The sequence below is a fragment of the Nipponia nippon genome, unplaced genomic scaffold (genome assembly GCF_047370975.1).
Source record: "Nipponia nippon isolate SJK-2023a ecotype South Korea unplaced genomic scaffold, ASM4737097v1 scaffold_36, whole genome shotgun sequence".
NCBI lineage: Eukaryota > Metazoa > Chordata > Aves > Pelecaniformes > Threskiornithidae > Nipponia > Nipponia nippon.
Window position 1 is genome coordinate 1,944,938 of NW_028262354.1, and position 26,606 is coordinate 1,971,543.

At 42.6% G+C, this 26,606-nt stretch overlaps 2 protein-coding genes and 2 long non-coding RNA genes across 5 annotated transcripts; 2 read left to right on the forward strand and 2 right to left on the reverse strand.

The window, feature by feature from the left end:
* Positions 1-2,702: 2,702 nt before the first annotated feature.
* On the reverse strand, positions 2,703-3,326 carry LOC148053893 (uncharacterized). Its single transcript, XM_087771915.1, has one exon. It carries the CDS (start codon positions 3,324-3,326, stop codon positions 2,703-2,705), a length of 624 nt encoding a protein of 207 aa, XP_087628041.1.
* A 2,855-nt stretch (positions 3,327-6,181) lies between these two features.
* On the forward strand, positions 6,182-7,520 carry LOC104014949 (uncharacterized). Its single transcript, XM_087771917.1, has 3 exons — positions 6,182-6,365; positions 6,877-7,339; positions 7,388-7,520. Exons 1-3 carry the CDS (start codon positions 6,182-6,184, stop codon positions 7,518-7,520), a joined length of 780 nt encoding a protein of 259 aa, XP_087628043.1.
* A 7,113-nt stretch (positions 7,521-14,633) lies between these two features.
* LOC148053894 (uncharacterized) lies at positions 14,634-18,142 on the reverse strand. 2 transcript variants are annotated; one of them, XR_015707879.1, is made up of 4 exons: positions 18,038-18,141; positions 16,749-16,883; positions 16,264-16,331; positions 14,634-15,565 (listed from the first exon to the last, which is right to left on the reverse strand). It is a non-coding gene; the product is annotated as an uncharacterized LOC148053894 (long non-coding RNA). The 2 variants fall into 2 exon arrangements; XR_015707880.1 differs by lacking the exon at positions 16,749-16,883 and having other exon boundaries at positions 18,038-18,142.
* Positions 18,143-20,210: 2,068 nt separating this feature from the next.
* Positions 20,211-25,988, forward strand: LOC148053895 (uncharacterized). The gene is made up of 4 exons (XR_015707878.1): positions 20,211-20,335; positions 22,756-22,847; positions 23,224-23,384; positions 24,207-25,988. It is a non-coding gene; the product is annotated as an uncharacterized LOC148053895 (long non-coding RNA).
* The last annotated feature ends 618 nt before the right edge of the window (positions 25,989-26,606 follow it).

Sequence of the window (26,606 nt, forward strand, 5' to 3'; positions counted from 1 at the left end):
GGCAGGTCCCAAGACCATGGTGACAACCAGAACTGCTACCCAGCCACAGCTATACACCTAACTTTTACCCACTGTTCTGGAGCTAGGCAGGGGCGATGAGACATGCCACGGAGAGGGGATTTGAATAGTATCTGTCAGGTGCTGTTCTTATAGCCACAGCCCATCAACCTCTGGCAGCTTTGGAAAAGAGTGGAGTGGCTGGCATTCATCTCCAGCTCCTTTCAGCAGTGCCAACCCTGCCAGGCAATTTTTGCCATGACTCCTCCTGCTCGCATGGCAGCATCCTCCCAAGCTTTTGCCCTGTATTTGGCTGTCTAATAGGCACTTCCAGCTTCAGCTGTTCATCCTTTGCCATGTTTCTGACTCAGAGGCAGTTCCCACGAAGCCCCATGGCAGGAGCAGGGCTGCAGGAAGAGCTGCTCTCAGCCTCCTGGCATGAGCTCACTTACCCAGCGCAGCTCCAGAGGGAGCTTTTGAGTGAGTCCAACCTTCGCATACATACATGCATATATTTATATATTTTACATATATTTATTTATTTACATGTATAAAATCAGTGATAAGGAAGTAATTGTACAATTGCTGTTGTTAAAGGATTTCAGACTTCAAACTGGTGGTTACAAATGCTGTTGTGAACAGGTAAATTAAATGAATACGAATTGTTTGAGAAGGTGAACATTCTTCAAAAAAAATGTTGAGCAATGCCAAGGGCTCAAAAAAAAATTATTTGGGAAAAAACAGAATTATAGGAAATCATTGTGGAAGAGAACTGGTGAGGTTGTCCAGCTTACACTCTCCCCTGAATTATTCCTAGAAAAGATTTGTCTAAGCTGTTCTTAAAAGCGTTCCGGTACTGGGATTCTGTCATCTCACTTGCAAATCTGTCAGCACCTGCCTGCCTCTGCAATTGGAAAGTGGGTATTTTTTTCCCCCTAAAACTAATCTCAGCCTTTTTTGTTGCAATGTAAGATGATGACGTCATCTCCTGTTTTTCCGCTGAATAAAGGGGATTTTATCGCCTTTCTACCTGAAGTAATACTTCATGATTTTATATTCCTTCTTATGAGCCTCTCTAAAATACACAAATCAAATGTGCTGGGTAGTTTCTGTGAAATAAGACCAAGAAGAGACTTAAACAAATGCAAGTAACTGCAAGGCAGGGAGATTTCTCTAATTGGGAAACACTGCAATTAGAGAAGGAAGAACGTGCAAGCATTTAATTAACCATTGGAATAATTTGCAGAGATGAGTGATTCCTTACCGACTTTAAATCAAAAGTGGGTGTTCAGTCAAAGGGTTTAGTTTAAAGAGAAATTATGGAATAGAGAGAAAGTACTGGATAATATTTTCTGGTTCATATTGTCCAGAAGATCCCTCCTGGCCAAAAAATCTGTAGGCACGAGAATACAAAATATCTGTTGTGACTTAAGGTACGATGTGGCACCAGCACCCAGTCTCAAAACCTGTCACTTCCATGTTTTCACTCCAATTGATAGAACAGCACGAATAGCAGAGAAAGAAAACCTTGTGTGAGCACATGCCAGGAGAAAAGAAGGTATTGCAAGATTTCTGATTAAATAAAAAAAAAAAATATTGAAGGCTATACAGTTATGTAATAAACTGTACAGCTATGTCTATATTGACATTAAAAATTTTGTCTACAGTTCATATAAACACCGTAGACCTAGCTTCAAGTTAGCTATTGTAGCTACTTTCGGCATCGAAAGAGTTTCTTCCCATTATCTTAAAATCTAGGTAGAGATCTGCGATCACCTTCCTGCCACTTTGCTTTCACTAGGCAGACGAAGTCTGTGAGGACTCATTGCTTTTGCCTTGCTTTTCTCTTCATTGCCTTTCCAGGCCTTCAGAGGCATGGAAGAGACAGCAGCAAATAATATTTATTATTTTTGTATCTCTGTTTTTGTCTTTTCTCTTAGTCACATTTAGGACTTACAAAGACATATGCAAGTGCTTCATGTTAGTCAGCAGAGTAGTCCAACCAGATTCATAAGGATGAGTCATGTTGTTACGGGAAAGTATCTTCATAACAATTAAGAGGACCAGGGAGCATTAAGTCGAGACAGAGCTGAAGGGCATGTGTGCACACAAATCCAAATATTCAGTGTTTCTTTAAGAAAAATTTAGAAACCAGAGCCCTTCATGTGAAAGAATTATTACATTACTATTAATTAAAACTGATATTGTACGTTCTTGTTTTCAAGAAGAGCATGTCTGCCAGTAGGTCATATTTCTAGGAAGGCATCAGCTGATTTACCCATTTGATTCTATGCCAGGTGACACTGCTAGCAAATACTACAGCATGTGGTACAAAATTTATGTTCCACTCATCAAACACAATGCTATAGTGTAGTAAAGGGGCCTGATTCCCCCCCAGGACACTCACAGATTTCTCAGGGCTATTGCTGAATCACCTAAAGGATTACTTAAAAACACAAGTTAGAAGGGGGAAAAAAAAAATAGAGGGTTGAGTTTGAATGCAACATAGCTTTAATGACAGGGAAGCAGAGGATACATTTGGTGAAGACAGTCACACAGAGCACAAAGGATCTTTCCCAGGGCTTTGGGAAGCGATGCAGCTCCACGCGTGCCAGCAAAGTCGATCACTTGGACATCACCGGGCTGCAGCTTCCCCTGCAAGGTTAGCACAGCCCAGGGCTGCTGGAGCACAAGACGTTGCCCCTTCAGAAATAACCGGAGCTACAGCTTCCTCCACCAAACCTCCTGTAACCACAGTAGCCCCCACCACTCTGAGAGCTCCCCCCACCAAAGGACAAGCTTCCTCCACAGGAGCCCCCAAAGCCCCCGCCGTAGGAACTTCTGGAGCTGAAGGATCTTCTGCCTCTGGACGAGCTCCCAAATGACCTGCTTCCTCCATAGGAGCCCCCAGAGCCAAATGAACTACTGCCTCCGTATGAGCCCCCCATTCCTAGGGAACTGCCACCTCCGTATGAGCCCCCCATTCCTAGGGAACTGCCACCTCCGTATGAGCCCCCCATTCCTAGGGAACTGCCACCTCCATATGAACCCCCAGCACCAAATGAGCCTCCTGATTCAACAGAGCCCCTTGGCCCTGGAAAACCCCCAACGGGTATTGGGAACGAGGTGCCCACTATGCTCTCCTGAGGGCAGGAGCTGAGGATGGGCCCTGGGAAGGTGACGACCACTGGTGGTGGGTAGACCACAGCACGGGAGTCCCCACAGGAGGTGACGCAGGGCCAGTTCCAGGCTTCCGCACATGGATCTGGGCAGATCACCTCGCAGGGTGGGAAGCATCTACTGCTCATGAGCTGTCCTCCTGAAGACATCTTTTGTGAAGTAGATAAATCTGCAACACAGGTTAAGGAGTAAAATGTATATGCAGCTCTGTGCCTTTAAACAACCGCCATGATGACACAAGCCGTATGTTTCCTGATAGAAGGAATTACTTTCTTAAAAATATGAAAACTACTCTTGTGGAGATGTCTAACTTTACTCCAGTCTGAAATATTGTTCTTCAGTATGGTTAAAGCTAAATAATACAGACACAAATACAACTTCTCTTGCAGTCCAGTGTAGCTGCCAGAAAGGAATATGTCTTTCTAAGGCATCTTTAGCCTGTCTTCATTCTGAGCACATATCTTATTCTGTTCCACCACTAACGTCTAGTCTATTAAGGAGATAGCACTAATTTATTAATCTCAGCTGTTGGGTTCTTTTGGAAACAGGCTTGACAGACCCTGTAGTTATAAAGAGAAATTGACAGTGGTTCTTGCCATAAATATAAATATAAATATAAATATAAATATAAATATAAATATAAATATAAATATAAATATAAATATAAATATAAATATAAATATAAATATAAATATAAATATAAATATAAATATAAATATAAATATAAATATATATGTGTGTGTGCGTATACACACGTATTTTAATAAATGCCAAGCTCTAAGTTGTTAAATTGTAACCTCCTTATCAAATTATCAGGATTTAATTGACACTTTCCCTTTGTGGTTTGGAAGAACACAGCCTCACATTTTAAGACCCACATCTACCAATCGTTCCTGCTGAATGGCTACAAAAAACTTAAGAACTGCTTAAGAAATAAAACAAAACTGATATTGCTGATCATTGCAGAGTACCGACATAGAATTCATTCCCAAGTTAAACACTGATAGCAACATCCCAGTTAATATAAAGGAAAGTAAAGAAAGAGTACTTACCAGGCTCACAGAGAAAACTCGACTGAAGAGGAGTTGTTGGTGAACTTGGAGGAAATGCAACGCTTTTATATACCCCTTCGGACTGCTACCAGAATATGCAACGTGCTTTTGTACATGGGGCATAATAGTTAGCCAGCAAAACATTTTGCTGTATAAGCTACTTCTAATTGTAATAATTGTTTTGATAACTGATAATGATTAGTAAATCAGCTCCACATCATATAGTATGCACAACACACCCTTTGTCTTACTTTAATCCTTAAATAGTTTTCACATCCATTTTACGACTAGTGCCATCTCCTGACCCCACTTGAATTGCAATGGTAGGGAATTGAGCTCCATTTGCTTAGCAAGGTCAAGGCATCAGTCTTTCCCTTAAGCAAGACAAAAACATTAGTTTGGCTTTGTCAGGAGAAATATTTTCTGTTCTGCAGAAGATTCCATTTAAATTTAGAATTGCACAGAGTTGGGAAAACTGCAAATTTAATCTTTATAGCTCCTCAGATGGGAGGGGTCATTTTTTCTGCCTGTTTAACATCCACCCAAGTAACTGCTTACAGAAGTGATTAATTAAATGTCCACTGTCATCCAAGTGGAAGCATCATGTGAGAACATGGAGTAATTTTATTATCATCCTTCTCCTTTCATCACCTTTCAGGAGAGCTGCAATATTCTAGCAAGACACACTGCTGTTGTCCAGGAGGCATCATTTGAGAAAAAAGAGTCCTTTTGGATATGGAATTGATGCATGTAGAGTGTGTAAAGATGATTTAATCTAAAACAGAACAAAAGCATCTTAAGAATGGCAAGGACTATTTTTTTCAAGAAAGCCACGGCAGTATTCCTGGACTAGTACTTAAAATCCTCATATATTAGGAGACAGAGCTACAAGAGCATAAATAGGAAGAGATATCTCTGAGCAAGATATCCTTCATCAATAACCAGAAACATAGTGAGAACATTAGATGTGATCAATATTTTTGTGTGGTTATAACAGATAAACATCACGTGGAATAGTGCCAGCCATATCAAACACCCAACTTAAATATTTCGTTTCTGAATCCAAGTAAACTAAAGTAATTCTAGATTTTGACTCTCAGTCATGGCTGTGGGAGGAAAGCAACTGCAGCCTATCTGAATCTAAATGGTTGGGTTTTCAGCCTGTTCCACTTAGAATCATAGAATCGTCAAATGGTTTGGGTTGGAAGGGACCTTAAAGATCATCTGGTTCCAACCCCCCTGCCATGGGCAGAGACACCACCAGACCAGGTTGCTCAAAGCCCCATCCAACCTGGCCTTGAACACTTCCAGGGATGGGGCATCCACAGCTTCTCTGGGCAATCTATTCCTTATCATTCTATGCTTAATGTTTATATCATTATAATATTTATGTTATGTTTAATGTTTATATCATTTATATCACCAAATTTCTGGTATTTTCAAGCCCAATTAGAAAATAGAGCACAGGGAGCTTATATGGTTAAAATCTTGCATCAGAATGCGAACGAGTCCTATCAGGCATCAGTGGGCAGCCCTTGATTTGACAGTTCTGCTAGTCAGCAATTCTTCGTTAACACCTCAGTTAATGTGAATCTTCCTGGTTTCCTACAGTTCGGTTGAGAAATATCAATTTACATGAAGAACCCTGGGCACTGCTGCTGTTTCTCACATTTCATCACCACTGGCAACCAGTAGCACTTCTATTAACCACCCAACTATTTGTAATCCAGATTTTGAAGAAGAAAAATGGAATATTGTGTATGAAACCTGTTTATCAGCTCATTACAATCCTCACATGCGTCTAGACTCATCCCAGTTTACACTCCAGTGAGGGCCAGGGACAATATCAGCTGCTAGGTGACTTTGTCAGGATCGGAGTATAAAATAAAATTACACAAGGTGTGTAATGCTTGTAACATGACTTGGAATTAAGAATAAAGTCATGATCACTTATGGGAACAATTAGAACAATTAAAGAAATAAACCATACAGCAAAACATAGTTTGGCAATTCGTAGGAAGCTCTTGCACAAAGCATGGCTCACATCCCACTGGTGGTCTGAAGAGGTATATAAGAGCGCTCTGAACGCTTCGGTTTCATCAACGACAGCTCTTCATCTACGCTCCTCCAGACCTGGTGAGTTGAATATGCTTCGTTCTATATATGAACCATTAGGAAAATCTTTTCAGTATCTAACTGAGGACTTAGTCTTCTCAGAAAGTGTGGTGCCGTTTGCCTTTTGTCATACATTAATTTTTATAGTCATTTAAATGTATGCCTTTGTAGACAAAGTTGACAAATTATAAGAATGGATTTTCACGGACACTTGGATCAATTCAATATTGACAATTAGCTACAGAGCTGTGTTATAATCCAACAAAATCTTGAAGATGAGCTACTTCCAAAGACACGTGGAGTTTGGCTTTGCTCTCCATGATTACCAGTATTTCTAGAGCAGCAGAAAGTACTTTGGGAAGTACCAGGTGTTAGTGCATGCATGTTCAGAAAAACATGTAAGAGAGAGAAACCTGAATCTTTCTAAACACTCTTCTTTCACCCTTTTTTTCATTATTGTGAAAGACATCAGAGCAAGCTTTTTTCCCTCTGTCATTTGGGCATTGTACTTATGCTTTATCTCCTGCTGCAGGTTTATCTACTTCACAAAAGATGTCTTCAGGAGGACAGCTCATGAGCAGTAGATGCTTCCCACCCTGCGAGGTGATCTGCCCAGATCCATGTGCGGAAGCCTGGAACTGGCCCTGCGTCACCTCCTGTGGGGACTCCCGTGCCGTGGTCTACGCACCACCAGTGGTCGTCACCTTCCCAGGCCCCATCCTCAGCTCCTGCCCTCAGGAGAGCATAGTGGGCACCTCGTTCCCAATACCCGTTGGGGGTTTTCCAGGGCCAAGGGACTCTGTTGAATCAGGGGGCTCATTTGGTGCTGGGGGTTCATATGGAGGTGGCAGTTCCCTAGGAATGGGGGGCTCATACGGAGGTGGCAGTTCCCTAGGAATGGGGGGCTCATACGGAGGTGGCAGTTCCCTAGGAATGGGGGGCTCATACGGAGGCAGTAGTTCATTTGGCTCTGGGGGCTCCTATGGAGGAAGCAGGTCATTTGGGAGCTCGTCCAGAGGCAGAAGATCCTTCAGCTCCAGAAGTTCCTACGGCGGGGGCTTTGGGGGCTCCTGTGGAGGAAGCTTGTCCTTTGGTGGGGGGAGCTCTCAGAGTGGTGGGGGCTACTGTGGTTACAGGAGGTTTGGTGGAGGAAGCTGTAGCTCCGGTTATTTCTGAAGGGGCAACGTCTTGTGCTCCAGCAGCCCTGGGCTGTGCTAACCTTGCAGGGGAAGCTGCAGCCCGGTGATGTCCAAGTGATCGACTTTGCTGGCACGCGTGGAGCTGCATCGCTTCCCAAAGCCCTGGGAAAGATCCTTTGTGCTCTGTGTGACTGTCTTCACCAAATGTATCCTCTGCTTCCCTGTCATTAAAGCTATGCTGCATCAGTATGTTTGCCTAATGTTTTCTTTTTCACTTTTTCATCTACAAACCACTTTGATTAGGAAACACATTGCCATGAAGCCAGCTGACAGCTGAAAACATTTTGTCTTAAGCCTTTAAGACACCATCAGGCCCCTTTAGCTGCCAGCAGGAATTTGGAGCAGTGGAAAATGTTGCACGCTGTGACACATTTCAGGACTCATGTCGCTGAACTGGAATTTTACTTGCTGGCAATGTGTGATTATCTTACCTCTCAGCTGCAGAGCTACAAAACGATTCCAAACGAATTATCTAATTGTTTTCAAATTGAGCCTGTTTCTTCAGTCATATTAATGTTTTGCTTGGAGGTGATGAGTTTCTTTTCTGCAGTCATTAAATAAATCACAGATTAAAATCCCTTAACTTCTTTAAACACGTGAAACTCAAGCAATTGCTCAACCATGTGAGTATCCTCTAAATTCTTTTTTTTTCTATCTCCAGAAAAGTAGTCAATTAAAATTTTTGTTATTGCCATTTTCACCTTAGTTAGATAAAAGAGATAAAAGTTAGATTTTTTCAAAGCGGGACCTGGAATCTATGAGAGGGACATTCTGTGTTCTGGGTCTGCTAATAATCCCTGTGTTTAATAGAATCAATCAATCATAGAATCATAGAATACCAGGTTGGAAAGGACCTCAAGGATCATCTGGTCCAACCCTTAAAAGGTTTCAGTTCATCCTTCTTGACTTTCTGAACATGAACTATTCTGTAGTTCAACATGAAGTATAAAAAAAATATTTTAAAAGATCTTTCTTTGGTTCCTGATCTCCCTCATGTGTTTTCCAAGTAACATCAAATGGAGCAGTGCCAGGTTTTAACACATCTTTAGCGTTCAATAGACTTCTCTTGGAGACTCATCCAGCGGTCTCTTTGCGTTTCTACTCCCAGCTATAGCTACGGAAAACAACAACACAAGGCATTATTTCTGGTCTCGTGTCACTCATCACTTACGAAAGTCCGTATTGCACACCCTTGTGATACGAAAGCACATTACGCTGTCATATAAATGCAGCCCTTTGATGGGGCCACAGTCACAAGAAATTCCTAAGTGTCCTCAGGTATTTAACACTGTAAGTTCGAGGTGACAATTCTCAGAAATCAAGTAAGGCTTATGTGGTTGATTTTCTTTGGCTACCATTCACAGTTCCCAGAGAAATGTATTTTTATATTAGTTTGCATTCTTTAAGCACTCTTGATAATGTATTTAAGTTGCCTAAACCTCAGACATCTCCAAGGAACCATGATAATTCCTATGAACTGATTCTACATGAAATATGGTGACAGAATGGATGAACAGACTCCTTCAGAAGAGAAGATTTGAGCTAGACCACAGAGTGTAAAATAAAAAACCAACCTTATGAATTTCCAGTCTTCAGCTGGCCATGTCTCATCTCTTACACTTTTTTTTTTTCTTACACTTTTCCCCATTGGCCAGGGAGAGAGAATGTTAAGCAGCCTGACCTCTTCTGAAAAGGTCCTGTACATATGGCATTTTAAATCTCATCCCTCATTTGACATGAAGTGAAACAGCTGCACTGATGAAAAATGATTTATCTGAGGGTTGTCTGTGGCAAGTGACTTCTGTGTGCTATCTGTTCATGCACCAGCACAAAGTATTGAGTCATCAGCTTCAGAAACCTCTGTGCCCTATGGAGCAACAATGCTGGACTGTTTTATGTCCTTAAATTTTGAATGTTTCATTCAACCATCTTTTTCACAACACCTTTATTACTTAAGCAATTACTATCATATTACCATAAAAACACGTAATTGTTGCTCACAGGCTACGTAACCAGCTCTAGGAAGCCTACTGAGCTAGAGGAAAGGATAGGACCAAAACGGTCTTGTGGAGAACAAAAAGCTGAACAAAATTTGATGATGCAAAAGGATTTTAATGCAAATGGGAAATGGGATACACTGCAGAATGAGATGGCACACAACACGAAGCAGACACTTCTTCAGTTCCAGGGAAGGGCACAGCATTCACTGCCTATGAAGAGTCCATTTTCCACCGGTTGTTCTTCTCCTGTCACAGTTTTATTGACAATCTCTGTGTCAGGCCTTTCAAATTTTTCTTTTTCTTAATGAAAATAGGGATCTAGCATTATAAGATGATTAACAATAGACAAAGTGAAAAAAGCAAGAAAGAGGTGCGGGCCCAGTTTTCAGAGGTACTGAGCAAGGGTGGTTCCCGTGGTTGATGCAATGGGCTTTCACCATCTCTGAAAGCCAGCCTCAGCTGCAGATCTGGATCTTGCATTTTCGTCTCCTAAGTTGTTGCGTGGTCTGCAGGTATTCAGACTGCCTTAAAATGAACCACACTTTCCAAGGCGGGAGCCACAGCTGCTGCTGTAGGACCTCCTCCTGTAACAGCGCCTTATCCCCGAGGAGCCTCCATACCCAAAGGAACCCCCAGATCCATAGGAACTCCCCATCCCTGACATACCTCCGTACCCAAAGGAGCCCCCAGATCCAAAGGAGCCCCCCGTCCCTGACATGCCCCCAGAACCAAAGGAATCCCCCATCCCGTAGGAGTTCCCAGAGCTGTATGAGGTCAAAGCACCATAGGGCTGGGGAAACGATGTTCCCACAATGCTCTCCTGAGGGCAGCTGCTGAGAATAGGGCCCGGGAAGGTGAGGACGACCGGCGGGGCATACACAATGGCTGTGGAGTCCCCACACGATGTAACACAGGGTTCAAGGCTTCTGCTGTAGGCACACGGCTCTGTACACTTCACCTCACAGGGGGGCAAGCACCGGGAGCTGATGTTGTTGTAGTACATCGTTCTCAGGGCTTGAGGTGAAGCTGGGAAAGACAACGTGTAGTTAGGAAACCATCACAGTCAGGTGCTGATGGGTGCCCATCACACATATGACAGCAATGGGGATAGGTAGGCAGGTTAGATCCTTGTTCATGCTTCCTATTCCTCCCTCAAGTCCTCCTGTCCTGTGATCCCTTTTCTTCCTCCTTTCTTGCTCCTGTGGAAGATGCCTAGGATGTTGTTTATTCAGCAGGGTTTAGCTTTATATTTGCACCTCAAGTTTTGAAACACATAAGAAAAAATAAAGTAACTGTTAAAATTCTCTCTTTAAATGTAAAATTGATTCTTACCACGGTCTACAAGTTACTGCAGTGAGTTTCCTATGAAAAGTATGATTTCACTGCGACATCTTATCCCATTGCTAAAATCACAAAATACAGACATAGGAAAGAGTCCTCATTTAAAACTATCACTACAGCAACATGACAGATACAAAATTATTAGCTTAAATCAAACTCACCTAGAGCACCAGGACAGGTAATTCAGGAGACGTTTTTAGGAGACTTCTGAGATGTTCCTGCTTTTATACCTTTTTGCAGGCAACTCTAGAGATGTGAAGCACCTCATAAAATCCCTAGCACTTACCAAACTATGGGTTTTCTTTTCCGGGTGACTCCTCTAATACCTGTAATTATTTTGATAGTTTCTAACTAGTAAACTATCCACAGACCTACACAATATGACTCTCATATAATAAATTTGGGCTTTCTGTCATGTTGAAACTGTACAGCCAAATTCCTATGCAATATCATTCTGCTGACTACACTGGATTTACAGTGGACACTGATTGACCCCTGCTTACTATTTTTTGCTAACAATTTACCAAGAAGGGGCCCCCAGAAATATCAACCCTGCAAGTCTGCTTTCAGGAATGGCCTGACCCCCATGCTGAGCAACATGAGATAATTTTTAAGTTCAACCTAATTTGTAAGTTTGAGATCCACCTTGGAGCAAAAAGACCTGGTGATCTTTGGGTATGCCCTTGCAGTGGCCGCACTGGCATCCTCATCACAAGGCTCTAAGCATAACATCCCAAAGTGCATTTTGATACATACTTGGGTAAAATTACTTAGAGGGCTCAGAGCTTGAAGGAGATGTCACGTGTCACTTCAATCCCATTTATCTGTGCTTGCCTGCCTGTGAGGTGACATGCACACAGCCATGTGCCTACAGCAGAAGTCTTGAGCCTTGTGTTGCATCGTGTGGGGACTCCACAGCCATTGTGTCTGCCTCACCAGTCGTCCTCACTTTCCCGGGCCCTATTCTCAGCAGCTGCCCTCAGGAGAGCATTGTGGGAACATCGTTTCCCCAGCCCTATGGTGCTTTGACCTCAAACAGCTCTGGGAACTCCTACGGATCCTACGGATGTCTCCTTTGGGTATGGAGGTATGTCAGGGATGGGGAGTTCCTATGGATCTGGGGGTTCCTTTGGGTATGGAGGCTCCTCGGGGATAAGGCGCTGTTACAGGAGGAGGTCCTACAGCAGCAGCTGTGGCTCCCGCCTTGGAAAGTGTGGTTCATTTTAAGGCAGTCTGAATACCTGCAGACCACGCAACAACTTAGGAGACACAGCAGCAGCCATGTATCCCACCTTGGAAACTGTGGCTCATTCTAAGGCAGCCTGAATACCCGCACAACAACTTAGGAGACGAAAATGCAAGATCCAGATCTGCAGCTGAGGCTGGCTTTCAGAGATGGCGAAAGCCCATTGCATCAATGGGAGCCACCCTTGCTTGGTACCTTTGAAAACTGGGCCCACACCTCTTTCTTCCATATTATGCCTCATCTTCTATTGATAGCTTCTCTCCTTAAATTCTTATTAGTCTTGTGCTATGTCATTTCTGGTGGAGTGGAAATGCTTCAGAATTTGCAGGTGGGAAGTGGGACTTTGCTGCAAAGATTTCAGCTTTACCTTGTAATGCGCAGTGCCTTTTATCATCAACACGGATGGTCTGGCTGCCTTTGGACTACAGAATAGACCATTAACGAACTGCGCCATTCTATTCTGTAGCACTTATTTAAAGTCTTATTAAAAGTCTTGTTGAATCATATTACTAGCTCTCTGGTTTTCCTTTTCTTCCATTCTGCTTTACAAACTAGTTTTAGTGAAACTGAACTCAGTGGGAGTCAAAATAGGAGGTGGAGCTCCATGTATGTAAAGGGAAGTCAAATTCAATACCCTGATGAGTGGCTGCATAAAAGCACCAGTCTCACTGTTCTTTCTGTGTAGGGAAGTATTTCTACACATTTTAGTGGCTGAGCCTGGAAGGAGTCATTCCTGAGTACTCATTTCAATTTGAAAACATTTTGGATAGTGTGGTTTGCAGAGGATGAGTGGTAATTGTACCTACACTCAGCTTCATGCACTTGTACTTGCACAGTACTTAGGGGATCAGAGTCAGTGATTTTGAGGCTGAGCCAGGAATGTCTATATAAACGGCCACACACATAACTCCAGTGAAGGTGATGCCTCATCATTTACAAAGAAGAGTTACACCCCACACAGCTCTTACTCAATAGGCCGAGGAATGAAACATTGAGTAATGAGAGTGGAAATCACTGGGGCATTGCCACAATCTTATCTGCGGTGCACTAGAGCAAAGTCAGACGTTCCTGAGCCAAGACTAAAACTGGAGTCACAACAGCTAAGTAACTCTTTTGGTACTTTGGGACCCCAGTGTGTACACACACATCTCTGCATGTGTCATAAAGCAGCTGAGAATAGCAATTCTGCACTAGGAGAAAGGATTTATGCCCATATAAAAGCAATCCTGCTTTTTTAACAATCAAAATATATATTATTACTTAAGTCTGTGGATTGTGACCCGACTAGCAGAACGTCATTACTTTGACTGATAGGCTTCTCATAAAGTAATGCCATTACCTCTGGGTGATATAATTCAAGCAATATTCTGTTAATGTTATGGTGCAGCACATTGCATGCATAAGCCCACAATATGAGTAGAGCTATTTGAATACTTCTCCTAAGATTTTCTGATTGAAATTCCTGTTTCATTAAAAGGCTTGCAGACATATTATCTTAGAGAGCTGTGCAAAAGATATCAATGAAAACAAAAATTAAAACCAGATGCAAAGTTGTGGTGGAAGAATCTGTTTCTCAGGCAGTTCTGGTAACGACTGTGCACGAGGCACTATGTGACCCTTAATTCTGAGAGAGCACAAGGGCATCCATGTAGCTGTTGCCTGAGGGATCCCATGGCAATGCTTAACAAGCTCAGATCATTTACTGCATAAATGCTTCAATTAAGTTAACAAACCACAAGGATTAAGACAATCAAAGGAAGGAAATGAATGTTATGCTTGGCACAGCAGCACTTGCTCAGCCTACGCACGAGCCCTCTCTTGTCGTGAACAGCAGCACAATGGAAATGGCTCCTAAAGAAAAAACATTGCTACAGCTGCTGGGGTGAATTTCTCAGCTTACTTCAAGGCACGTCACAGAGTGCAAGATGTGTAGTCTGATTCTCAATTGCATACAGATAACTTCTTCCCATTCCTTTTGGCCCTGCCTCCCCACAATACCCAGATCTAGGCTAACCCATTTCCCTTTGCAGTCTGTAATCAGACAAAGTATTTTACCATCAAGACTAGATAAATCAGAGCACAACTTTGCCTTCTGATGCGGTCAGGACCCGCGCAGTCATTTCAACCCCTGCTGAGGGTTAAAACAATTTCCTCGGGGACATTCAAGGAATGACTGGTAATAACCCCGAGTAACTGACCTAGCTTCAAAGTTACCTCGGTTTTGAGTGGGAGCTGTACCAGACCATCTCCAGAGGTCGTTCCAACTAAATTATTCTATGATTCTATTCTATTTAGTAGTATGTATACCATGGAATATATCAGAAAGGGGAAAAAATACTCTATTGAAGAATTTCTGACAAATTATGTTGGCCATGCAGAGGAATTAATTCTTCTCTGATGATAGTCCTCGATTAGTGCATAAGAATTGATGCACTAAGTTAACTTCTTTCAGACTGGTTTGTAACTATGAAAATGCAGTGAAATGAAAGCCAGAAGACGGTGCTATGATGCAACAGGGCTTTAATAACAAACAAAAGGTGGAATACATTCTTGCAGAATGAGGCAATGCAGAGAGACAAAGAACGTAATTTCAACAAGGACTACAATCAGTCAGTCGTTCCGAGGAGCACAGGGCTTATAAGACATTCTTCTTGCAGCTGGACACTTTCGCAGTCAAGTCCCATTACTTGTTTTACTCTCTTCAGGTTCAGAAAGAACAAAACATAACATGAGCAAATGACAAAGTGAGGCAACATTGGGATCGTAAGCCTTAGATAAAGCACAAAAAGATCCCAAGCAATCCCAGCTCCTACTGACATCAGCTGGAGCAGAGGCTGCTTGGCATGTCTGATTTCCAGGTCTATATGTCAACTACTAGTCTGTATCTTATTGTTCCTTCAGTCATTACTCTTTCTTAAAGATTTAAAATGGCCCATAGTTCCCATAGCGATACCTATAATACCCTCTGGAAAAAAAGGGGAAATAATTTCTACCAAATCCTGAAAAAAATGAGTTTCGGTAAAAGTTTCCTGAACGGGAGATTCCACCACCGCACGAGTCCTCCCCACCATATGAGCCCCCTCCCATGCCACCATAAGAACCCCCTGAACCGTGGGAGCCCATCCTGTAGGAGCTGCCTCCACCAGAGGAACCGCCAGAGCCCATCCCTCCACCTCCAGAGCCCATCTGACCCTCCATTTCAGGTATGGCAGTTCCCACAAAACTTTCCTGAGGGCACGAGCTGATAATGGGTCCCGGGAAAGTCACGACAACGGGTGGCGCATACACAATTGCTCTTGAATCCCCACATGAGGCAACACATGGTTCGTTCCAACAGTTGACATACGGTTCCTGGCACGTCACTTCACAGGGCGGAGCACAGCGGGAGCTAAGCATCTGTCCATAGGAAGACATCTTTCCAGAAGGCAAGTCAACCTGGAAGGCAGAGAGTGCACTAGCCTGGTAAAGTTACAGCCAGAGGAGTGAAAGAACAAACTGCGTTATAGTAACGTGGGCTGCGTAGATGTGTTGAACGGTGTTCAGCTGAACAGAGGCAGATACATATGCCCGAGTCGTCTACACTAAACCTAAGGGTTAGTGATTAAAAAAAAAATAAAAAATAATCACCATTTCTAAGGCACAATCCATTCTACTCTAAATTAGGCTTGTGCATTACAGATCTCACCAATCAAGAGAGATAAATTGCTGGGTAGAGGCTTCTAAGTCTGCTCCCACTCCTCTCTAGGGCTCCCTTGCCCCATAGCCTATTCCCAAAATGAGTTCTGGGAAGAATGTCTCTCTGTCCTTGTCTCACATCATTGCCTTTCCTGTGCTTTTTGTCTGGGAGTCAGTCCTACCCTGATAATGTTTTTGGAGTGTCCTGTCTCCGTAGATAGATGCCCAATTCCTAGGAATTGCTACCATCCACATTTTTGAATCTCCCATTCATTTTTTCTTCCACTCATGGCAATGCCTATATTCATCCTATTTGCAAGTAACAGTTTCCAAGTAAAATTTAGAGTTTAGAGAATAAGGTCCTACCCTAAAAGAGGGTAGGATACGTAACCTCACATTAACACTACCTATAAATCCATATCTATAATTATGACCTGATTCAGTTAAATCAGACTTACCCAGTCACCAGGAAGAATAAGTCAGCAGAGGCAGCTACAGACACCTGAGTTACGAGCACTTTTATATGCTGTCATAGAGAACAGAAATTGGGAGATACCTTTACGCAACCATTCTCTACATCTTGTGAAACAGCATGTTTTCCCCGCTGATGCTTTGCTTTGTTGCAACTGTTTTGATAACAGCTTATGATTATTAGATAATTTCCAATCCCACACAGCATGATGCGTGCACTTCACACATCTTGCCTTTTCGCTGAAAATCTCACAATAAATTGAGGTTGGTTTTCTCTTAAATACTTGCTAATACTTGTGAAGGTAGCTCAGAGATGGGTAAACTACATGCTGCTAGTAAGCACATGATTCCAGTTTATCATTTGTCATCTCAAGTAATAATAACCAGTGGCCTTCTGGATTTTTCCTTTTTAAAGGGAGGAAATTTTTTTATATTAAATACCCCTTAGTGTCCATGGCCATTGTGTACTCACTCGAGGAGCTTTGGAACTGGAGTTTATGGCTTGGGACTGTCCTTTGGACAGATGTTCTCCTACACGACTATGCCATGTCCCAAGTAAGTAGAAAGTAAGAGGTACCAAAGCAGTTCACAGACTCTCCTGCGAGCACTAGGATCAGAAACAATAATCCGATTAGAAATTCCACTAAGGAGAGGCACCTGTCCAGGCTTTTACAATTTATCATCAGTTCCTCATCTCAAGGAATCATCCCCTTCCAAGGTGCCTTCAGAATAAACACCAAAAAATACTAATAACTATGAAGAAATTGAAGTCTCCTTTCTGAGGATGCTTGTTGGAGACCAGTATGAGGAGAGGAACAATATACACTACCTGTGGGACTAGAGGATCCAGAGGAAACATTACCTGACATACAGTTCCATAACCTCGGCTAGAATGAATTCACAAGGCCTGACAAATGCCAATACTGTGATTCACATAATCACATTTACATTTAAAAAAACTCTTAGCCATGTTCTTGTGACAAATTATTAAAACTAAAGCTAAAAGAAATACAGATTATTTTATTTACATTTCATGACCGTGAAATCAATATAATACCAGAGTAATGTATGCAGCCAATAGAGATATGACAGCAAGCTGCACAAAATAACTGACTCACATAATTTGTGGGAAGGAGAAGTAACTCCTAATTACAGTGATTGACAGCTGAAGCAATTCAAGGAGTTACCAAACCAAATATTTTATAAAAGTTAATAAGGATCTCATTGTTTTTGAGTTTTTTCCAATGTATGGAAAACTTGTTCAAAACACAGCTTCTAACACACACTGCAGAAAAGCACCTCAGCTTGCCCATCCATACAGTTTGCTTTCTGTAACTGATGCTTTTCTCTGGCAGCTTTAAGTAAGGGGAATTCATGTTTTACATAAGCCATAAGAGCAGATACGGTCTTTCAAGCTCAAACTGTAGTCAGCCCTCATACTCTACGGACATCCTTTTAAAAATACACGATACAAAATGCAAAAAAGTAATCGGCAAAAGTCCCACATCCCTTTTCACATCACCGGAACCTCAGCTGCCTTACATCAAAGAATTATTTTAAAGATAGAGAAACAGAAATCCTCCCTCACCAGGTAAAAGCTAAATACTTCTGAAAATACAAAGAAAAAACATCAGGGATTTTGTATTTTCTTCTAAAGAATTTGTTGCTTCATATACAGAGCAACAAGCTTACATAAACCAGCAGTCTGGCCTAGATGAGGAATCCCAGACTTGGTGCTTACAGCTTTAGATTTAAACTCACCTCACATAAAGCAATTCTGAAGCATTATCTGAAAGATTCCTTATCTTGTTTTTTCTAGCATGTTGTTGTTAGCGACTTTATTGATTTTCTGGTTTTAGAAATCCCAGTACTGTACTCTCATCCTTACACAGCTGCTTTGCATACTAAGATTAAATCTTAAAGAGGAAGCTGCTTTAATTGCTATTGCTCTCACCTGTGCCATGCTATAATTTTCTAAATTGGTCTGAACGCTCGCTTGTCTGAAAGGAAATAGCCTGTACTATTATCACAGATTGTAGCAAAACATTAACCTTAAGCTTCATTTTTCCACAGATTTTATCATAGCAATTCCAGGCAGATAGTTCTTGTAAGAGCATAACAAACACCATCATGCAGCAAAATAAATAGGCTAAAATATTAGAATCATTGTGCAAGAGTGCAAACTTAAGGTTGCTTTGGATCCTGGACATCCACATTTTGGCATGTTTCCAGTGTGGTCTAAGAGCTGTCACCTGGAAGCCTATTTCCAAAACCGCTCAAACTGAAAGGTCAATATTACTGAGTGCTTTTTCATTGCCTAATTGTAAGACTTAAGATGAAGTAAGGAACTAAAGGACTAGATCGCCATTGTCTGCTGTTTCATTATCTGTATATTCAGTGCTTTTATACTGCTCAGACCATAGCAGTATCTCAGTTTCATACTTTTATGTTTATTGTAAGTTGTGCATTACATTTACTTGATTCCCTTTGGTCATTCCTATTAAATATATATATATATATCTTTTTTTGTTGACAGCCTACTCCTCTCCCTGTGTTTGGAGCTGTTGGAGATGATGTACTCAGACTATGCTGTTGTAAGTATAGGAAACCTCGTGACCGTGGGCTCAGCAGAGCACAGGGCAACAGAAAAAAAAAATAAGAAAAATAAGAAAAAAAGTCTATATTGATGATAGAATTTGTAGTTTTCCAGAAAAAATGATGCTTCCACCAGTTCCCAAAATCAAGGAACTTCCTTTCTTCTTAAAATCACACCCACATCTGCCTTCTGATTCTGAAGCTTTATTTTATAACAATCTTCTCCATTAACCATTTCTTGGAACCTAAAAGCCCTGCTTGCTTGTCCTGTCAGTCACTCAGTAAAACAAAACAAGTCATTATGCCTGAAAGTTGGACTTGGTTGTGTAACTATGTGGTTGCCACAGGAGAAAGGAGGACATAGGGGTTAGATTCAATTCCAGATTGAGATAGCTACACTTTGGTCTCTGAAAATACTTATCTGAGTTTCTCTTACAGCCAGCAGTCACATTTGGTGGAGCCTGGAGATCTATCCATGCATTCACCTTTCCATAAATGCTTGCATTTCATCAACTGAGCAGTTCTCTCATCTCTTTGAAATACTGTCTAGCTGTCTTCTGAGGACACTGGAAGTTTAGAAACCCCAGTGATACGGAGACCCTGTATTCAGCGACGACTGCATGTTCCAGTTTCCATTGGCACCAAGATGACTTTCTTCTATTTTTTTGCCTTTTCCACACTCCTCACTTAATCCTCTTTCAGCAAAATTCACCCTGATCCCACAGGGAATTCATAGTCAGTAACCTCAGTCTACTCACCTCCCATTTGCATCCTGAATACCTACCAAAACGCAGCTCTCTTGTTATATGGATTTCCTCTCCTATGGATAGGTTTGGTTATGTTTTCTAGCTACGGTGCAACAAAACATGGTGATTAAATAATTATACACACAAATAATTCTGAAGCTGAAGAATTCTCCCCCGCCATTAAATGAGATTTGCTTAGAGTCCAGGAATAATTACACTACTGCAGTCTTACTGGGCATCTTTCATCTTAAAAAGAAAACAGAACTAATGCTCTTTAATATATGAGTGCTGCTCTCCTCAATAAAACCTGAGGGTATGTGAAATTGCAGCCCAAGGTATAACTACAGCTTGCATGTCTGTGTATAATTTAGCTTTGTATAAAATCTGGAAAACGTGTATGTCTCAGGCTGCACACAACATACCCATCACCAGGCATGTTTTCCAGGTCAGAGCCACCTTGCTTGATCAGCAACAGGGCTGTAGGACTCTGAGGGCTACTGGGTCATCTGAAGTCCCCAGGTGTGGGAAGAGCTGATGTAGCAGCATTGATAAGGCTGCTGGGTTGCTCCATAAATCAGCCCAGCCCTGCCCTGCCCCACCTCACCCCACAAGACTCAGGCTCTGAGGAGGAGGAGGGGGATGTTTGTACCTTCTTCTCTGTGTCTGAGTTGCTGTCAAGAGGTGAAGGACCTCAGTTAGAACCAAGAGGCTTGTAGAGGTGAGAAGGACATAGTGATGCATGCTCACTGGAGTGGCAATTGTGTATTCAGACAAAGACAGCCTGGAATAGCACTTTTGTCCTATGCTGAAGGGAGAAGAAGGGGTGTGGGGTTCGCTGGGCCTTCTTAAAATGCAAGTATGGTAGACATGTGTATGGACCTGTTTATTAGTAAGGTGGGTGCTCATGAGTCCAACTTTTGGGTTATTTAGAGTGGAGTGCCTTGGAAGTTCCACCCTTGCAAATAATCCATTTTTAATACTTTGTTAGTGCTTGTGGTATGTGCTGATACTGCCAGAGTGGATTCATATTCCTGTATTGCCTCATGGCTCGCAGAGGTGTGGTGCTAATATCCAATTTAATAATCTATTAATTCTAAAGCTATTAATTAAATCTTCATTCTAGTTCATTACCTAATTAAGCCTGCTAATTTCAGCAAGAAAAACTGGCAGCTGTCTTTCAGTTCCTTCAAGGCTATTAGACTAAAAGAGTGCTGATCTGGTGGCACAGAACCCTGCTAAATGAATTTATAGTTGAGCTTAGGGACAGAGAAGGCCCTTCTCACAAAAGGAAAAGGGAAAGCAGAGCTCTGCTATCCAGAGGAAATAGCTGAATTGTGTTGCCAGGTCCTCCTCTTCTGCAAATATCTGTATAGCACTGCTTCTTCCAACTCGGGTCAACAAGGCTAAAACTTCAGCTTGAGTAGAAAGCTGCCACAAAGGCTAGTACACTCCTACCTTGCTCCTGGTAACTCATGTCACAGCTTGAAAAGGGATTTAAACAGTAAAAGCAGCCCTGCACCAGCTCCTTGTCTGAGCATCCCATGCAGGGTTCATTCTGCCCTTTCTCCCATGTGTGTCCCATGCCTTGGTCTCCCTGGCCCTGTCATAAATTTGGCTGGCGTGCGATATTGGAATTATAATGACAGGTTATAAGTAATAAGACTAATAATAATTAGGTGTGTCTGAGTCTTAGATCCACCCTTTATGTATAGAGTGTCCTTAGACAGGTTAGGTGGCTTTTGGGCATCAGTTATCCCATAATAAGATGGTAATTGTCTGTGCTGTAGGGGTGTAAAGAGAAAGAAGTTTGCAAGAAGCAGTAAGAAGATCATGTGGGATGTTATAATGACAATGAAATGTGGCATTCTTTATAATGACTGAAACAGCAGGGGAAGGTAGAGGAACAGCTGGGCTCCCACATGCAAGGCAATATGGGTGGAAAGCATTGAAACAAGCGGTGTAAGGGAAACAAGGGAGAGGTGTTTGTGGGAGGTCGTTAAAAGGCAGGCAAAGGAGCAAAGGCCAAGAGTGAAGGCCAAATTGGCAGAAAGATGCAGTATTATCAGAAGCACTGTGGTTTTTTGCTAGGCTGTTAATCAAAATGTCTCAAGATACGGCTTAGGCAGGTGAGTAGAGAATATTGAGGGTTCTTTGAACATGTGATGTGTCAATACACACTGAATGGACCCATACGATATGCCTGCATTTCAGACAGCAGAGCGCTGTCATGTACAACACAGATATGACAGACAAATTTCTCTGAAAGGGATCAAGCTCTAAGTTCCTAAGCTGAAAGGCTAAAGGCTCTTCCCTAAAAAGCCTCAGCAAGGGTCTTGGAGGACAGACTATCTTGTGCAAGCTGCTTACTTCTCAAGAAGAATCAAGTTAGTGGTTTTCAGGCATGTATTTTTTTTTTCTTTTAAAAAGGAATAATTTGCAAGTCATCTTCAGCAGGTGAAAATCACTTCCTGAATCCCCTTGTGCAGCTAGAATATTGTTAAACTCCTCGAACTGCTGGACTGGATGAGGTGTAGATAATGAGTCACGATTGGGTCTTTTGGACTGGAGGTTCCTGAGAGCTCCACCCTGCTGATGAACTCATTACCAAATTTTTCACAACACTTTTTGCGTGAGCCAAGCAGTCCACAAAGCTTGTATCTCTGCCTTGCCTCCCAGTTTATCTAGGGTGTGACACCAAGACACAGTTCACAAGCTAATCTTCCAAGATAGAGGAATTACATCTTCATATTGGATCAATAAAGTAGAGCACATGCTAATGCCTGCAAGATAAACAAGCAGATTTATAGGAGTTCCCATCCTGTAAAGGGAAAAATTTAAATATATATATTCACCAAATATTTGAGGGGCTCATTTTAGAAAGAGCAGATTTACAGGGGCCTGGGAGCATGTATGGGCTGCTCATCTCCCAGGCAGATGTCCAGGTGAGCTGGCTGAGCAGACAGCAGATCACAGTGAAGCTGAAAGCCCGGGGGCTGCAGCAGAAAGATGGGCAAACTGTCTTCTCGGAGGCTGGCAGCTTCCCAGGGAGACTGGACGGAATCCAGGCTGCTTAGCATGTTTTCGTATGATGTTTTAATACCACTGTAAAGTTTTCTGCAATCCCTTTTCTCTTTGAAGAAGCCTCTGGGAAAACGACTGCATCTGGATGTGGCTGCATGGGCTGCTTGCAGAATAAGCATACCCTGATTCATGGGCATCTGCCTCCACAGGTGAGGGCAAATTGTTAAATAGCAGCTCTCAAGACTCACCAGCCCAACAACGGGGAATTAGAGCTTAGCTAGCTTCCACATTTCAGCTTTAGGGACAAGTTTACCTATGAATTTTATTTCATTTTTGTTAAACTGGGTATTTATCTTGCAAAAGCTGGCAGAGGTGCCCTGTCATAACTGCAGTAATATTCTTGGGACCAAAAAGACAGTGCTTGCACTTAAAATGTATGGACATCTTAGAGGAATAGAAGTTAGAATTTGAGGGCGGGGGGAAGAGGGGAGCATGGAGTAGCTGGGGGGTTTTCCTGAACCAAAGTCAATAATAAGGAAAACTTCTCAAGGTGTCATTCCTTTTCATCTACTTCTTGCTTTTCAGCTGACACATCAAGCCATGAACTCTCAAAACCACAAGCTGTACTTAACAGGATGAGGAACAAGTGAAAGCTCTGCGACGCAAGTGAAAATGTGTCTTGTGCAAAGGCATGTGAACGGAGCTGAGGAGTGCAAGAGGGAGTTGATTATTTTCTCACTTCATGGGTGAGCAGGACTGACAGATTTGATTTTGATGCCTGCCATCTAAATTTCACCAGTAGGTACCTGAAAATCAAGAGTAGAAGAGAAAGAAAACGAGAAAAACACCATGATAATGCAGAATAATTTTAATGGGAAGGGAAAGGACAGAACAAGACTGCTAGAATAAATAACAGCGTAAAGGGCGCAGTTCCAGATGCAGATTTTATCACTCATATACTTCATGAACTTCCATATGGAAGTGATACATTTCATCAAATACTTTTTTCTTTTTCTTAAGTAAAATTAAATGTAAAGAGAGGATCGGTTTCTTTTTCCCCCCACTTCTTTCCTGCAGTGAAACTGAAAACCAGAAACAAATGACGTGTGTGTGTGTGTATTTATCAAAAGGAAAAGTGAATTTCCTGATGACTAGTTCTCTTAAATGCTAAGACCAGTCTAATTATGTCTAGCAGTGAAAGGGTTTGTCACATCGCAATTGACCACATTTGTGGTGTTCTTGAAACAGCTGCTGCCTTCATTTTTCTGGAAAGCAATGGAAAAAGAATAAATCGTTCCTGAGAATCAGATACTGTATGTTTCAAAGGTCAGGTTAACACAAATGAGGATAGGGGGCATTTTATTACTCTCATCACCTGCCTGAGAATGTTCCTGAGGAAAAAAACTATGAACTTAAGGTAAAGCATAAGTTAAAAAAGACATAGGTAAGTCTGCTTTAGAGAGGCAGTAGGAGCTTATGAGGCCTTTGGACTTGGTCACTGGGGTTGGTATCACTATGTTATTCTGAGGTCTCTTTGTCATTCTCATTTGCTGTATCTGTATTTTCAGTTTCTGGCTTCTCATTCTCTGGAGCATGCTCTTCCCTCTTGCTCTCAGACAGTTGGTAGCGTCTGTAGCTGGGCCTACTGCAAGGATGCATCCAGCGGGAAGAAAACACGTAGGAGCACCGTGGTGCACACTGAGGCATGTATTTTGGGACGAATCTCTCTGCAGGTGGGTCTGTGCGCAGGACCTCTGCTCTCAAAGATGTCAGCGGGGCTGGTGCGCCTCCCTCCTGGACTTCAGAACTTCCCACTACTGTCTCCTGTGGGCACGTGCTGAGGATCGGCCCTGGGAATGTCACAACGACGGGAGGGGGGTATATAATGACTCTGGAGGCACCGCAGGATACAACACATGGGTCATTGCAGCTGGTAGCAAGAGGCTGTGGGCACTGCATGTCGCATGAGTAGAAACACCGTCCTGCGTCTCGCTCCCCACTGAAGGACATCTGGGAGAAATGGTGGCGAACCTGCAGCACATAACAGAGACCACAGGCGTGTTTCTCAAAGTATTTGCAACCTATGCCCTGTCCTTCGCCCTGCAGACCCTTGCACCTCGTGGCGGACTCCTGCTCTTGTCTCCTGTTCTCCTTGCAGGGAGGGTGAGGCACGTGCCACAGCTGGGGATATGCTGTGGTGGAGAAGGCGGCGCAAGTAGATAAGAGTGCGGCTCAGGTATTTTAGTTATGGGGGCTGCGCAGGTAACGTAGATGCTGTAGCAGAGACAACGTGAGCCTGTGATTTCAGGAAATGAAGCTCACAGGTCAGTAGAGTCTTGTCCCCTTGCTCCACCTACCCCATCACCATCACCCAGAGTCCTTCTCACCCTGCCTTCACCCTCCCAAAAAGGACCCTTAGGCCTCCAGGTTTAACCAACCTCCATCCCATTTTTATCACTGCCATCCATTGCCCACAGGCCATTTCCACCCCTGCCCCTGTGCACTGCCTCTTTTCACTCTCCCAGTTACAGATCCTGTCTGGGCAGCCACCAAGGACAACTGGAAATGTACTGCAGCTGTGGCCAGTGACTTCAACCTAGCCACTGCTGGTGCCATAAGGCCACTGGTCATACAGGAATGGGTATTTTATACCCCTGTTCTGGAGAATGTCCCTGCCTGGAATCATTTGTTTGTCTCAGTGATAGAGCATGCCCAGCCCTCGTTAGAGTAATTATGCATAATAGGATTCCTGTGCCTCTGCTGAGTTTGCACTGGGCACTGTGTCAGTGTCCTGAGAGGGTCGTGCAGACTAGCGAGTCCATGTCAGGCAGGACTGGGAGAAAAAACATTATCCCAGCTCTGCAAGCTGGGGACTGCGCTGTGGGAGATGGAAGGACCCGATTTCTGTGCCATTCTGCGTGCTAGCCCCCGAGCTCCTAGGAAAATCTTGCCTCCAGGTACCTGCAGATGGTTTACAGAGACCATTCGTGGCAGAGCCAAGAACTTCATAGAGGTTTTTGGTGCCTACCTTTTTGCCTAGACCCTGAATCCATCTTTTAGGTCATTAAACTGGAAGTAATTACAAAAATATATTGTGGGAAATTTCTGTCAAATTTAAAAACTTCGTGATGTAGATGATTACCTGTATAGTAGCCACTTTATTTTTGTCCCTGGAGAAAATCAGACGCTCTCAGAGTGCAGTCAAGCTCATTCAGAGGTAGGTGTTTAAACAAGTAATCTGAAATGCCTGTTCCTGTCCACCGATTATAATGGAAAGGTTAAGGGGGATCCCATTACTTATCTTGCCTAGCTTTTCATGTCTGTCAATGCTCAGCATCAGATGCTCTCATCAGAAAAACCCTGAAGTCATTGAGTATGAAAACAATCGCCCTTGCAGAGCTGCTTCTTCCTAATAATGCTATGATAAGGGTGTCTTAACCCAAAGAGAGAGGCTCCAGGCACGAACAGACCTGCATGAATGACCATTTTAGTCCCTTTTTATCCCTTTGAGAACTAAATCTTGCTGATTTATGAATAAAAGCTTTTGGAAAACAAATTTGAACATAGCAGATCTTCTCCAATTTTTTAATGAAGAAATACTAATACTGATGTTACTCAGCAACCTCATCTTGTTGAAGATGTCCCTGCTCGTTGCAGGGGGGTTGGACTAGGTGACCTTTAAAGGTCCCTTCCAACCCAAACTATTCTATGGTAATGTTATCTAAACTCTACCTGAATAGAGCTTTAAAATGTCTTTTATGCTGGATACCATGTAGCTATGTACAGTTAACTGATAATAACAAAATGGCACTACTTTTTTTTTATAAGAATGCCAATCCCCATAGATATATTTTTAAGGCTGCACATGGTCCAAGTATACAACTAAATGATATCTAGCAGATTTTTTGAGAATTTCATTAATCAGAGTGGCTTGCTGTTAAATCCCAGCTCATGTTAAAGCAACGTTT

Bases quoted from the DNA above. Each gene is read 5' to 3' on its own strand.
- LOC104014949 (XM_087771917.1), top strand. From the start codon at position 6,182: ATGGGAACAATTAGAACAATTAAAGAAATAAACCATACAGCAAAACAT. The intron at 6,366-6,876 runs GTGAGTTGAATA...CTCCTGCTGCAG, and splicing joins TCTACGCTCCTCCAGACCTG to GTTTATCTACTTCACAAAAG. The intron at 7,340-7,387 runs GTCATTTGGGAG...CAGCTCCAGAAG, and splicing joins GGCTCCTATGGAGGAAGCAG to TTCCTACGGCGGGGGCTTTG.
- LOC148053893 (XM_087771915.1), bottom strand. From the start codon at position 3,326: ATGTCTTCAGGAGGACAGCTCATGAGCAGTAGATGCTTCCCACCCTGC.